Source organism: Cydia pomonella, chromosome 9, assembly GCF_033807575.1.
Source record: "Cydia pomonella isolate Wapato2018A chromosome 9, ilCydPomo1, whole genome shotgun sequence".
NCBI classification, from domain to species: domain Eukaryota; kingdom Metazoa; phylum Arthropoda; class Insecta; order Lepidoptera; family Tortricidae; genus Cydia; species Cydia pomonella.
Window position 1 is genome coordinate 19,777,663 of NC_084711.1, and position 13,414 is coordinate 19,791,076.

The 13,414-nt window shown below is 40.3% G+C and overlaps 1 protein-coding gene across 1 annotated transcript in view; it reads right to left on the bottom strand.

Moving 5' to 3' along the window:
- Nucleotides 1-2,195: 2,195 nt before the first annotated feature.
- LOC133521644 (hemocytin) overlaps nucleotides 2,196-13,414 on the bottom strand; it is a 98,352-nt gene continuing 87,133 nt past the window's right edge. The window contains exons 76-80 of the mRNA XM_061856726.1: nucleotides 12,755-12,962; nucleotides 7,109-7,282; nucleotides 6,176-6,328; nucleotides 3,178-3,351; nucleotides 2,196-2,451 (exon numbers count right to left, since the gene is read on the bottom strand). Coding sequence (XP_061712710.1) covers nucleotides 2,348-2,451; nucleotides 3,178-3,351; nucleotides 6,176-6,328; nucleotides 7,109-7,282; nucleotides 12,755-12,962 — 813 coding nt within the window. The 3' untranslated portion in view covers nucleotides 2,196-2,347. The remainder of the gene's footprint in view (nucleotides 2,452-3,177; nucleotides 3,352-6,175; nucleotides 6,329-7,108; nucleotides 7,283-12,754; nucleotides 12,963-13,414) is intronic.

Below are 13,414 nucleotides of genomic sequence, written 5' to 3' on the forward strand. Positions count from 1 at the left end.
AACTGGAGACGCCTTGTTTTTTTCTTTCTGTACGGTCCCGTCTGAAAATACGGATACGAAAAAAGTGCCATAAATATACACGATAGTATACACGACTTAATTGCCCATATATTAAGGTAGTGTATACATGTTTTTGGCACATTTTTCGTATCGATCGTTTAACAACTTGGCGTATGGCGATGGCGAGCTGACTTTCAAGCTCTTTGAAAACTACTGGTTCACTGTGATTTAAATATAACCTAAAATACTTAAATAACATGTGTAAATTAGCTAAATGACTACTATCTATCTGGTTACTGTCATTCGTACGCCACGTCACCGAAATGCCGAAACTGAAAGTAAAGTCTATGTTGCTCTGTGGTCTGTGACAGATTAATCCGTCTTCGGCTTTGGACCTACTGTACGGATATATCCGTCATTGGCGTCAAAAAGTTTAAACTGTAAAGCAAGAAATATTTCGGCTTCGCCTCGACCGACAATTACATGTAAGTTGATTATTTCTTATTTACTGACCGAAGTTTATTTTTCGCTTAGCGGGCCGAAAGTAGACGCTTTCCGATCAGAGCACAGAACTAGTACATTACGATACAAGTGCGAAAAATAGGAAATTCGAAACGAGTGGCGATAAATTAAAACACGACCGAAGGGAGTGTTTTAAATCGGATCGAGTTGCGAATTACCTATTCGCACATGTATCGTACAACGTTTTACAGTACATATGGCCCTTTAAATGTTCGACATAGTAACGTAATATGCTAATTTTCGGACTAGTGCGGTAAAGTAGCACCATATGTACGGTAAAGATTATTTCAAACTGCATTTATTTCCAAAAGCGTATAAAATTAAATCTGGTGTATGTCCTATAATTGTGATAACTATCTGATCACGTCTCTCTATATTTAATACGAGTACACAAACCCATACTACCTACACAATAGTTTCAAATTTCCGTGTTTTTGAACACTTAGTTGTGACATTACTAACATTTTAGTGTACAATAATTTACAAATTATTCGAATGTCAAATTTCATAAAATTGTAAACTATAGACTACATAAACTTTAACCCCCTTATTGATAAACGTCTACTAAAGTTGACAAACCGCTAATAATAGTTTGTCCCTTTCCGACGTATTAGTCTGATGGAAAGGGACAGACGATTATTAGCGGTTTGTCAACTTTAGTAGACGTTTTTGAATAAGGAGGAAAACCTTTTAGGCTATTTGTGACCGCGGCCGGCAAAACGTCCCACTTTGTCGCTTGCCAGGGCGCCTTGCTAGGTTATTCGTATAAGGCTCCAAGCAAATCTCGTCCTTATGGCAAGCGACAAAGTGGGACGTTTTGCCGGCCGCGGTCACATTTTATTACAAGCTCTTATTTAACTTGCAATGTACCTATGTGTGTTTGTACGAGTTAAATTTGAATGATGAAAGATGAAAAGATAAAGATAAAGATGAAAAGCTAAATTTGACCCACTTCCCGACTTCCAATGAAGCTGAAAATTTGCATACATATCTAAGTCGGGTGACAATGCAATAATATGGTACAGTCACGTCTGAAAATATCGATACGAAAAAAGTGCCAAAAATATGTATACACGACTATTGCCCATATACATATTTAGGTAGGTAGGTAGTGTATACATATTTTGGGCACATTTTTCGTACCGATATTTTAGATGCGACTGTACCATTGAGCTGATCTGATGATGGAGACAAGAGGTGGCCATAGGAACTCTGTGATAAAACAATGAAAGCTAATTGTGTTTGTAGTTTTTAGAATCGTCTCGACGAGGAAACGGCTCGTCGTTGCCTGTGGAAAGAAAAGTACAGTCAGCGATAAAAGCTTGTACCAAAAATGATTTTTTTGCCAAAAACATTTAAATGGTATTTTTAAGTTTAGCCTCTTTGGAGGGAGAACCCTAAAGGACAACATAAGGCCACTTTTGCATTTGGGTTTTTAGAAAATTATATAGAGGCATTTTAACTTCTATAAAAAAAGTATTACGTAGTCTATGGTTTTCATAGTGATATTTTGATGCTTAATGCTTCCAAGGTAAAGATGTCACATCAAGTGTGTAAATTCTTCTATAGTAAAATGTTCATCATATTTTGGTCATTGCCTACATTTTTTTAATTCAGCCAAATAAATAAATCTTAATATTCTGTTTCATGTTAATGTAATTGAAACCAATTAATTTAAAATTAAATGTTTTATTTACAAAAATACATGTGATCAATATCTGTCTCTTAAATATAAATTGTTATTAAAAACTTCGTCTATCTTTTCCCATTCCTGATTAGATAATTCTCGGATGGTACTCTGACAATTCTCGTGTGATTCTCTGTTCTATCTGCGAGATTCGGGCGCCATTCTCGCGTAGATCTCTGGGATATCGTAGTCATACTCTTCGCGTTTCTGCGTCGTTTTTACTCCGTTTTTGACTCCATACCCTGGAATCATACAATGCTTATCACTTAAGACGTTACCACACCAATAGGTCGATCCAGGGATCGGAAACCGGTATTTTTTGTATGGAAACAAAAATGGTATTTTTTCGTTCTTTGTTAACACTGTTAACAAAGAACACTGTTAACTCGTTATTTCCTTTCTAATTGGGCAATCTAATAATACGAAGTCGGTATCTAAAAACACAACCGAGTCCTATATTTAGAGTATAAAATAAACCGAAATACGTTTATTTCAAAGTTTTTCCAAAAAACCGGTTCCGATCCCTGGGTCGATCGTCGTGCGCGTTGGATGGTCTGCCATCTTGTGGCCTGAATCGGAACCATAAACATGCACATGTACACGTCACGTGTTTTCTTGTGCATAGTAGGTTCTGCCATCTTGTGGGCTACATCGAAACAAAAAACATCACATTTACGCCTCGCGCCAAAAATCTGACGGCGCCTGTGCTGCCTCCTACAGTTCATGCACGCTCCCTATCGATGGCATATTGTATACGGGATTTTATCATAAGTAAGTAAGTAAGTAAATATTCTTTATTGCACCACAAAGAAGACAAATTTAAAAAAACAGATTTACAATGTAAAGAAAGGTAGCAACAGGCGGTCTTATCGATTTGTTATTGGTATTATGGAAAGGGACAAACGATGATCAGCGGCATCGTAAGTTTAGTACACGTTTATGAATAAGGGGGTTAAAGTAGAACATACCGGTGTTAGTAGGGTAGTTAGAGACAGTGGCCCCGCAGGCGCGGCAGCCGCACCGCAGCGGCGACGCCACCACGTGCGGCCGCGTGCTGCCGTCCTCGCAGGCCAGCGCCGCGGTCACTTTCGTATATTTAGTCGCCTGGCAACATTCGCACCGGGAGTCGTGGCTGCCCGTCTCTGGAAAAATATATAAATAATAAATAAATAAATGTTTCTTTATTTCGGACAAACAATGTATCCATAGAGTGTTAGTACAACAAGAAAATATCTTAACCTAGTATTAGTGCTTATTTATAAATATAATTTAAATAAGATGAGCCAATTTATATCTATATTATAAATTGCGCAACACTTTTAATTAGCTCGGTCCAGTGCTTTAACATGGGACAATCGAACCTATTAGCAATTTCCTTTAGAATGCTGTTGGGACTACATCTCACACGACTTAGTAATGAGACTATATTTTTCCGTAATATAGTCTGAAAACTATCCGTGCGAGCTGCCACAAACATACCCGATGCAGAGCACCTGCTAGGCAGCCCCATCAGAATTCTAAAGGCATTGTTGTACTGTACGCGCAAGGCGTTGTAGGCTCGTTTCGTGTACCGGACCCACAGGCTGCTCGTGTACAAGGATTGACAGTATGATTTAAATAACGTGATTTTTACATCACTTGAGCAACGAGCAAACCTGCGGGTAATCATGTTACTCCGAACCGCCAACGCCCTGCGCTCCCTTTCGATGTCCAAGTCATCCCTTAGGTCGCTCGTGAGGATGTGCCCCAGGTATTTTACCTTATCTACAACCTTTAATGGGCTAGAGTTCAACAAAATAGGTGGTACATGGTATGGCTTGATTTTACCCGCATTAAACACCAAAACCTCACTTTTTTTAGTGTTGTACTCTAGTCCATGGGTCAAGGCGTAGGCTTCACAGTGGGCAAGCAGCTGCTCCAACGCACTGACAGACGGGCTCAGTAGCACCATATCATCGGCATAACTTAGGCTATTGACACAAGTGCCTCCCACATAGCACCCAGCATGCATGCCACTCAGCCCGACTATCAGCTTGTTGATATATAGGTTGAAGAGCTTCGGTGAAGTGATACCACCCTGTCTTACCCCACATTCAAGCCTATACTCACCGGATAAGCTGCCCGCCCATCTGACCTGGTTTACTTGATTGCTGTACCAGTGCCTAAATAGTCCCACACACTCCGCCGGTATACCTGTCTCACTTAATTTTTGCCAAAGCAGATCATAATTAACTCGATCAAATGCCTTGGACAAATCGAGGAAACAGGCATAGACGGGGGTTTTCCTATCAGTATAATACCTGACCGTGTGCTTAAGACACAGAATTGCACTATCCGTGGACAGCCCCGTTCTAAAGCCGAATTGACCGTCATGAATATTTAAGTAGTTGTCTAGCATATTATCAAGCACACGGTCAAGTATCTTAGCTGAAGTGGTGGCGAGCGAGATAGGCCGATAGTTTGCCTTATCAGAAAGGTCACCCGTTTTATTTTTAACCACCGGTACAACAATCGTCCTCATGAGCTCCGCCGGAAGGTACGAGTGACTCATACATAAATTCAGTATTAACGACAGTACTCGAGGTAGGTGCACTCCTGCATATTTGAAGTGCTCTATACTAAGGCCATCGTGGCCAGGCGACTTACCCCTCTGCATATTGCTTATAACCAGTTTAATTTGTTTAGAGGTAATATGGGTAGTACGCCCGCCCCCGAAGGCCCTCTCATTTGCTTTCGAATGGGAGATAGACTTCACATCAAGCAGCGATTTGACATTGAAGTGTTCTCTAAATATGTTAGCAATCTCCCTGCAGTCTGTCTTACCCTCCACACTTACTGGCAAGCCCGGCCTCACGTTCATTTTCTTAGTCCCATTCCAAAAATCTGCGAACTTTTTATTTCTATGGTTATATAAAGGTATATAAAGTTAAACGTAGAACATAGTACGTAGAAAACATAAAACGAATTACCTCCAAGAACAGCCTAGGGGTTAAAGATAGTCTTCTTCGCGTTGTCCTGGCATTTTGCCACAGCTCATGGGAGCCTGAGGTCCGCTTGGCAACTAATCCCGAGAATTGGCGTAGGCACTAGTTTTTACGAAAGCGACTGCCATCAGACCTTCCAACCCAGACGGTAAACTAGGCCTTGTTGGGTTTCCTCATGATGTTTTCCTTCACCGAAAAGCGACTGGTAAATATCAAATGATATTTAGTAAATAAGTTCCGAAAAGACTAATTGATACGAGCCGGAGTTTGAACCTGCGCTCTCCGGATTGCGAGTCACACACTCTTACCACTAGGCCACCAGCGCTTAGGGGATAAAGATAATTTATTTTCCAAGTAGGCATATTACAATGCGCTTGTAAACGTCAAATGAAACTTCACCGGCTTTAACCCTACACCTCTAACCGAGAAGATATAAATCCGCCTCAATTGGAGGAGGGTGTTTCAATATGGATCGACAAGAAACTCGGCGGGACCCATCTTTTCAAACCATAATTAGCATGCAATAAATAAGAAAAAAAAATAGATTACTATGGAAATCATGCAATCAAATCAGCAAAAAGGTGAATCACCTTCCATGGTAGTTTATGTAATGTGCAAAGGGAGATCCCGAAGCAAAACGTTAACCCACAGAGAACATGAACATCCAACTCCAACCAGCTGGGATGAGGGTCATGAGGGTAGCACAAAGAAGACAAGATGTTAAACGGGAAAGTGGACGGCATAAGCTTTGCCCGGTAGCGCTCACGTAGGTACGTACACAGATATGTACAACAAGAAACTATACTATGGCGATATATGTAAAGTGTTTTCGTGTACTAAATGTTGTAAAGAGTGCCAGATTGGCATGACCCGCGGCACTAGGGGAAGCCCGGCACAGGAACAGTATTCACGTAACGTGGAAGTGAACACACGAATTGGAAAACCATACTATGGTGATATATGTAAACTCAAGCTAACTTACGATTGTTGTAAAGTGTTCCGGATTGGCATGACCCACGGCATTCTCGGAAGCCTGGTACGGGAGCAGCGTTCACGCAGACGCCATGGGGTCGTAGATTCACGCGGATCAGGCCCACTGTCTCTGATTGTGGTATTTCCTCGGGGTAGCATGTTTCTGCAATAAAAACACATTTGCATGTGCATTTTTAACAGTTCGTTTTCGCTTCTGAGAATTTGAAAAAATAATTGAACGTGTCTAGAAGCAAATACCTTCTTTCAAAATAATAGTTTTTTTTACAAGGGGGCAAAATTGTTGTTTAACCGCTCGTGCTAATATTGATACGCGAGTAAGCGAAAGATGTCAAAATTGAACCACTCGCTACGCTCGTGGTTCGAGAAATGGAATTTTGAGCGTTGCGAGGGTTTTAACACAAAATTGTTCATCAGCAACGCGACTATACTGACTATGGAATACCAAAAAAAATCAAACCAAATCAAATCCAAATGATCGTAATAAAATTTTTATTGTACAAAATTATCATTTAAACTTCAATTCTGCCAGTTAACATAAAGAAACAACTTAAAATTTGCATCTGATTACTTTGCCTCACACGTGGAAAAATGCAACTTTTTCATTAGTTTTCGAACAATCAAGATACCAGTTGATGTAGCCTTTGGGCCTTTACCAGTTGATGTAGTGAAATAGTTATCCACCACCAGCTGGTGTGGTAAAAAAGAATAATTGGGTTAAAAAACTATGTAGGTGCTTTTGAGATCACATTTAACGTATTCAGTGCCAATGCTTCGTAGCGCTACGCTCGGAGCCGCTCCGTGTTTTCCTGCTTTGTAGAGGCAAGCGACTACGAAAAGAGAATGCCAAGCGAGTTCCCGACAGCCAACGTGCTAAACAAAAAAACATCCAATTAAATTGAAAACTTGTATAACCGCAACTCACTAAGGGCAGCGGGTTTCTCCCGGCACAGCGCGCAGCAGGCCCCGCGCACGAGGTCCGCGGGCGCGCACGCCGCCACGTCGGGGCACGGCGCGCGCGATGACGTCAGCAGCAGGTCCTCGCCGCTGCGCTCGCACGTGTACGTCGTGCAGTTGTCCGCGGATTTCCAGATTGAACCTTAGAGTAAAAAAAATAATCGAAACTTTTTTCTGCAAAAGGTAAAAAAGGTGTATATGAAGTCCGAAACCGGCATGGGGACTGTGGGCGACGCACCTTTTTAGAAGATGTTTACTTTTTATACTTTTTTATATTTTTGAATTCTATTGTTTTATTGTTGGTTTATGTTCTTTTTAACACTTTCAACTAAAACACCCAGACTTTTAACCAACTGTGGAATTTGTCCGCTCTCGTGGCGCTCGAAAGGGGCCGCTGTCATTGCGGCACCATATTCAGGATGCCCGGGAGGGGCCGCTGTCATCGCGGCACCATATTCGGGGCGCTCGGGAGGGGCCGCTGATATTGCGACACCACAGTCGCGGCGTACAGTCGCTGTCCGCGCAGGGGATGAGACATGCGCGCGAGGGGCTTTAGCTTCTATATCCCTGAAAAAATCATCATTAATTAATGTTTTTTCGTGATGAAAGGCAGCTTCTGACTTACGGAACCATTGGTCGATGTTTTGGCTGCTCCTAGAGCTATGACGACTCGCGTCTGCCTCGATGGCGGCGATTTCCGCTTTTAGCTCTAGGTCGGCGGTCACCCGTTCTAGATCGGCCAGGTGGCGTATTTGTTGCGCCTCTAGCTCGGCGAGGCGACGCGCGTGCTGCGCCTCAGCCGCTAACCTTTTGGCCACCACCGTGGAGGAAGAACGTGACGATGTACTTATAGGGCGGGATTGTGAAGGCGCCGGTGGTGCGGTTGTCGAGTCGACAAGAGGGATTGAGGGCACGGTCGACGGCCCAGCCTCACTCTCCGCAATGGTCTTACCTTCGTTACCATTCTCCTTACCCATAGCTTTCACTGACCGTGTAACCACCATCTTGTGTTTCACTAAGTATACTATCACTATTAAATCCTAGATGGACCCCAATATTAATGGTAAAATGCGCTGGTTCATTGACAGTACTTTATTCATTGAACACAAGAAGAAGAATGCACAAACAGAATGTAAAAAAGAACATAAACCAACAATAAAACAATAGAATTCAAAAATATAAAAAAGTATAAAAAGTAAACATCTTCTAAAAAGGTGCGTCGCCCACAGGGACTATAGCCTAAACCTTCTCGCGCATGAGCGGAGGCCTATGCCCAGCAGTGGGACGTATACCGGGTGTTTCCGGTAACACGAGCAAATAATTAAACACTATATTGTACTCCTCAAACGATATAACTTTTGATTAACAACTTGTAAAAATTACAAAATCTTTCGATTTTATCTTTTTCATACAAATTAAATATTATTTTCAATGTACGCTGACATCAGTATGTTTGACGTTGCTTGTCACGCTTTAAACTTAACAAAATTTGCAATACATTACGCTTTAGAATAAACTTAAAAGTATAATAAAAAAGCGGCCAAGTGCGAGTCAGACTCGCGCATGAAGGGTTCCGTACCATTTAAGACGTATTAAAAAAAAATCTACTTACTAGATCTCGTTCAACATTTTACCACTTTGGAGTTTGGACACACATTTTACCACTTTGGAAGTGTCTCTCGCGCAAACTATTCAGTTTAGAAAAAATGATATTAGAAACCTCAATATCATTTTTGAAGACCTATCCGTAGATACCCCACACGTATGGGTTTGATGAAAAAAAAAATATATTTTTATTTTATGACTTATTAAAAAAAACTACTTACTAGATCTCGTTCAAACCAATTTTCGGTGGAAGTTTGCATCGTAATGTAAATTATATATTTTTTTAGATTTTTCATTATGTTATTTTAGAAGTTACAGGGGGGGGGGGGGGCACATTTTTTCACTTTGGTAGTGTCTCTCGCGCAAACTATTCACTTTATAAAAAAAAATATTAGGAACCTAAATATCATTTTTGAAGACCTATCCATAGATACCATACACGTATAAGCAGCTTGGTGAGAACATCAACGAGGCATGTAGGCAGTTAAAACGGTGGTTTACTGCAAATGGATTACTCCTTAACGTCAGCAAGTCTAATGTAATGATGTTCTCTGGACGGACAACTACGGTGCCCCCATGTATAGTAAACTGCTCTATGCCATTGTGTAATGAAACGAAGTTCCTTGGCTTTGTGTTGGATTCGAATCTTAACTGGAAGTGCCATGTCGACCAACTGTGCAGTAGATTGAGTAGTGCAGTGTTTGCGTTACGGAAGTTGAAACCCCTTATTTCGTACATTTAATTAAAATCGGTTTACTATGCTCACTTCCACTCGCTAATGACGTATGGTGTACTCATTTGGGGAAACTCTACGGATGCCAATCGAGTGCTCATTATGCAAAAACAGGCAATACGAACGCTTGATTAACAACTTGTAAAAATTACAAAATCTTTCGATTTTATCTTTTTCATACAAATTAAATATTATTTTCAATGTACGCTGACATCAGTGTGTTTGACGTTGCTTGTCACGCTTTAAACTTAACAAAATTTGCAATACATTACGCCTTAGAATAAACTTAAAAGTATAATTCGACGACCGGTCTGGCCTAGTGGGTAGTGACCCTGCCTACGAAGCTGCTGGTCCCGGGTTCAAATCCTGGTAAGGGCATGTATCCGTGTGATGAGCATGGATATTTGTTCCTGAGTCATGGGTGTTTTCTATGTATTTAAGTATTTATAAATATTTATATATTATATATATCGTTGTCTAAGTACCCTCAACACAAGCCTTATTGAGCTTACTGTGGGACTTAGTCAACTTGTGTAATAAAGTCCTATAATATTTATTATTTATTTATTATTTATTTATTTATAATAAAAAAGCGGCCAAGTGCGAGTCAGACTCGCGAATGAAGGGTTCCGTACCATTTAAGACGTATTAAAAAAAATCTACTTACTAGATCTCGTTCAACATTTTACCACTTTGGAGTTTGGACACACATTTTTTCACTTTGGAAGGTTCTCTCGCGCAAACTATTCAGTTTAGAAAAAATGATATTAAAAACCTCAATATCATTTTTGAAGACCTATCCATAGATAACCCACACGTATGGGTTTGATGAAATTTTTTTTTTTTTTTAATTTCATGACGTATTAAAAAAAAAACTACTTACTAGATCTCGTTGAAACCAATTTTCGGTGGAAGTTTACATGGCAATGTATATCATATATTTTTTTTAGATTTTTCATTCTTTTATTTTAGAAGTTACGGGGGGGGGGGGGGGACACACATTTTACCACTTTGGAAGTGTCTCTCGCGCAAACTATTCATTTTAGAAAAAAATGATATTAGAAACCTCAATATCATTTTTGAAGACCTATCCATAGATACCCCACACGTATGGGTTTGATGAAAAAAGTTTTTTTGAGTTTCAGTTCTAAATATGGGGAACCCCCAAAATTTATTGTTTTTTTTTTTCTATTTTTGTGTGAAAATCTTAATGCGGTTCATAAAATACATCCACTTACTAAGTTTGAACAGTACAGCTCTTATAGTTTCGGAAAAAAGTGGCTGTGACAGAATCGGACAGACAGACGGACATGACGAATCTATAAGGGTTCCGTTTTTTGCCATTTGGCTACGGAACCCTAAAAAGCAAAACATAAGTTTTTAAAAGTCGCTGAACAAATGTTGGTCAGTTTGAGTAGTACAGCCTACAGTTTAATTTATTGCTCCTGTTACAGGAAACACCCGGTATAGGCAGAATTATTATTTATAATATATATATAAAATAATTATTATGTAAATATCCTCCTAAGCCCCTGCCATACAAGAAAAAAACCTATAGGTATAAAGGTACCTTTTTTAGTAAATAACTCGTAAACGGTGGTCCATAGCAAAAAATGTTCTTATACGCAAATTATCTATATAAAATTGCCTACAAAAAAGATTCAGTACACTTTTTCGCTAGGATCAATATTTAAAAAGATATTAAAGCGGGAAAGTTAATTATTTTATTTTATTTATTCAGGATTACAACAGCTTATAATAATTACATGTGCAATTTTAAAATGCACCAATTACACTCAAAAAAAATTAAAATCAAAATAAAAAAATAAAATCAATTTTATGGTCCATTTGTCTATATTTTCGTAAATAACTTGTATACGTTGACCAATAGCAAAAAACGTTGTTAAACGTAAACAAACAAATAATAAACACAAAATTTTCTACAAATAAGATATGGTATACTTTTAACATGGATTTTGAAAGATATTAAAGAAGGAATATTAATTATAATCAGTTCTAAGGTTCCTTTTTTCTAGTTTTTCGTAAATAATTTATAAAATACACACATCAAAAAAAAAAATCAAAGAAAATAATTTCCATAAAATTTACTAAAAAAAACATGCAGAACACTTTTCGGTAGAATTAATATTTAAAAAGCTATTAAAGCGGGAAAATAAATTATAATCCATTTTAAAGTCCCTTCTTAGTTTTTCGTAAATAACTGCACACGTAAACTTCACATATTTCCAACTTTTAAGCCTTATTTACATTTTATTGCAGGTACATTGGCCGAGTGCGCCATGCACCCAGCAGTACTACGAGCAAATTTAGTCTTGAACATTCGGCTATCCTGACAAAACACACGTCCCTGTGTTAACATACCTGCGTCCTTCAGCTCGTCATCCACCACACACTGCTCCTGTCAGCAATGTCCATAACAGACACTAGTAGCTGGCTTCACGTATTTCCAGCCTCGCTTGCAAGTTGTCGTGCAAGTCTACATTCGCTGAGTGCGCCAGTCGGCCAGCGCCGTCATGTATGCAAGTGTAGTTCTAAAGACTGCCCCTTGGGCGTCCTGGCAGAACACACGTCCCTGAATCTCATACCTGCATCTTTCAGCTCGTCCTCCACCACACACTGCTCCTGTCTGCAATGTCCATAACAGACACTAGTAGCTGGCTTCACGTATTTCCAGCCTCGCTTGCAAGTTGTCGTGCAAGTCTACATTCGCTGAGTGCGCCAGTCGGCCAGCGCCGTCATGTATGCAAGTGTAGTTCTAAAGACTGCCCCTTGGGCGTCCTGGCAGAACACACGTCCCTGAATCTCATACCTGCATCTTTCAGCTCGTCCTCCACACACACTGCTCCTGTCTGCAATGTCCATAACAGACACTAGTAGCTGGCTTCACGTATTTCCAGCCTCGCTTGCAAGTTGTCGTGCAAGTCTACATTCGCTGAGTGCGCCAGTCGGCCAGCGCCGTCATGTATGCAAGTGTAGTTCTAAAGACTGCCCCTTGGGCGTCCTGGCAGAACACACGTCCCTGAATCTCATACCTGCATCTTTCAGCTCGTCCTCCACACACACTGCTCCTGTCTGCAATGTCCATAACAGACACTAGTAGCTGGCTTCACGTATTTCCAGCCTCGCTTGCAAGTTGTCGTGCAAGTCTACATTCGCTGAGTGCGCCAGTCGGCCAGCGCCGTCATGTATGCAAGTGTAGTTCTAAAGACTGCCCCTTGGGCGTCCTGGCAGAACACACGTCCCTGAATCTCATACCTGCATCTTTCAGCTCGTCCTCCACCACACACTGCTCCTGTTTGCAATGTCCACAACAGAGACCAGGCACTGGCTTCACGTACTTCCAGCCTCGCTTGCAAGTTGTCGTGCAAGTCTCTACATTGGGTGAGTGCGCCAGTCGGCCGGTGCCGTCGCGTGCGCAAGTGAAGTTCTTGCACGGGTCTGGGGACTGCCATGTTTGACCCTCCTGAAATATAAAATGTAGGTTATTAGAAAACCTTGAGGCATATTCTCTCAAAGATAAAGAATACTATCGGACCATTAACTGGGAAAATGCTCGACAGAAAAGTTCAAATTACAAGAACTGTTCCCTATTCTGTGCTATGTTATTAGGATTTTATTTTGTATTGTATTTAGGTAAGCAATTTTAAACCAAAGAAAACATTGGTGATCAATTAGGTTTGGTACCTCTAGGTACCAGTCTTATTTGAAGTAATATTTATGGAGAACATTTCAGATTTCAACAGACGATATAACTTTCTCGAATATCGGGTGTTTCCAAACCTAGGGGTAAAATGGTTATCAATCCTATGAAAGCAACAGCAGTTGGTTTTATTTTCTTATACTTGTTTGTGTTGCTTGTTCCCTAATATATCATACGGATGACAAAAAACAATATCAAAAAATTACGACCCACTA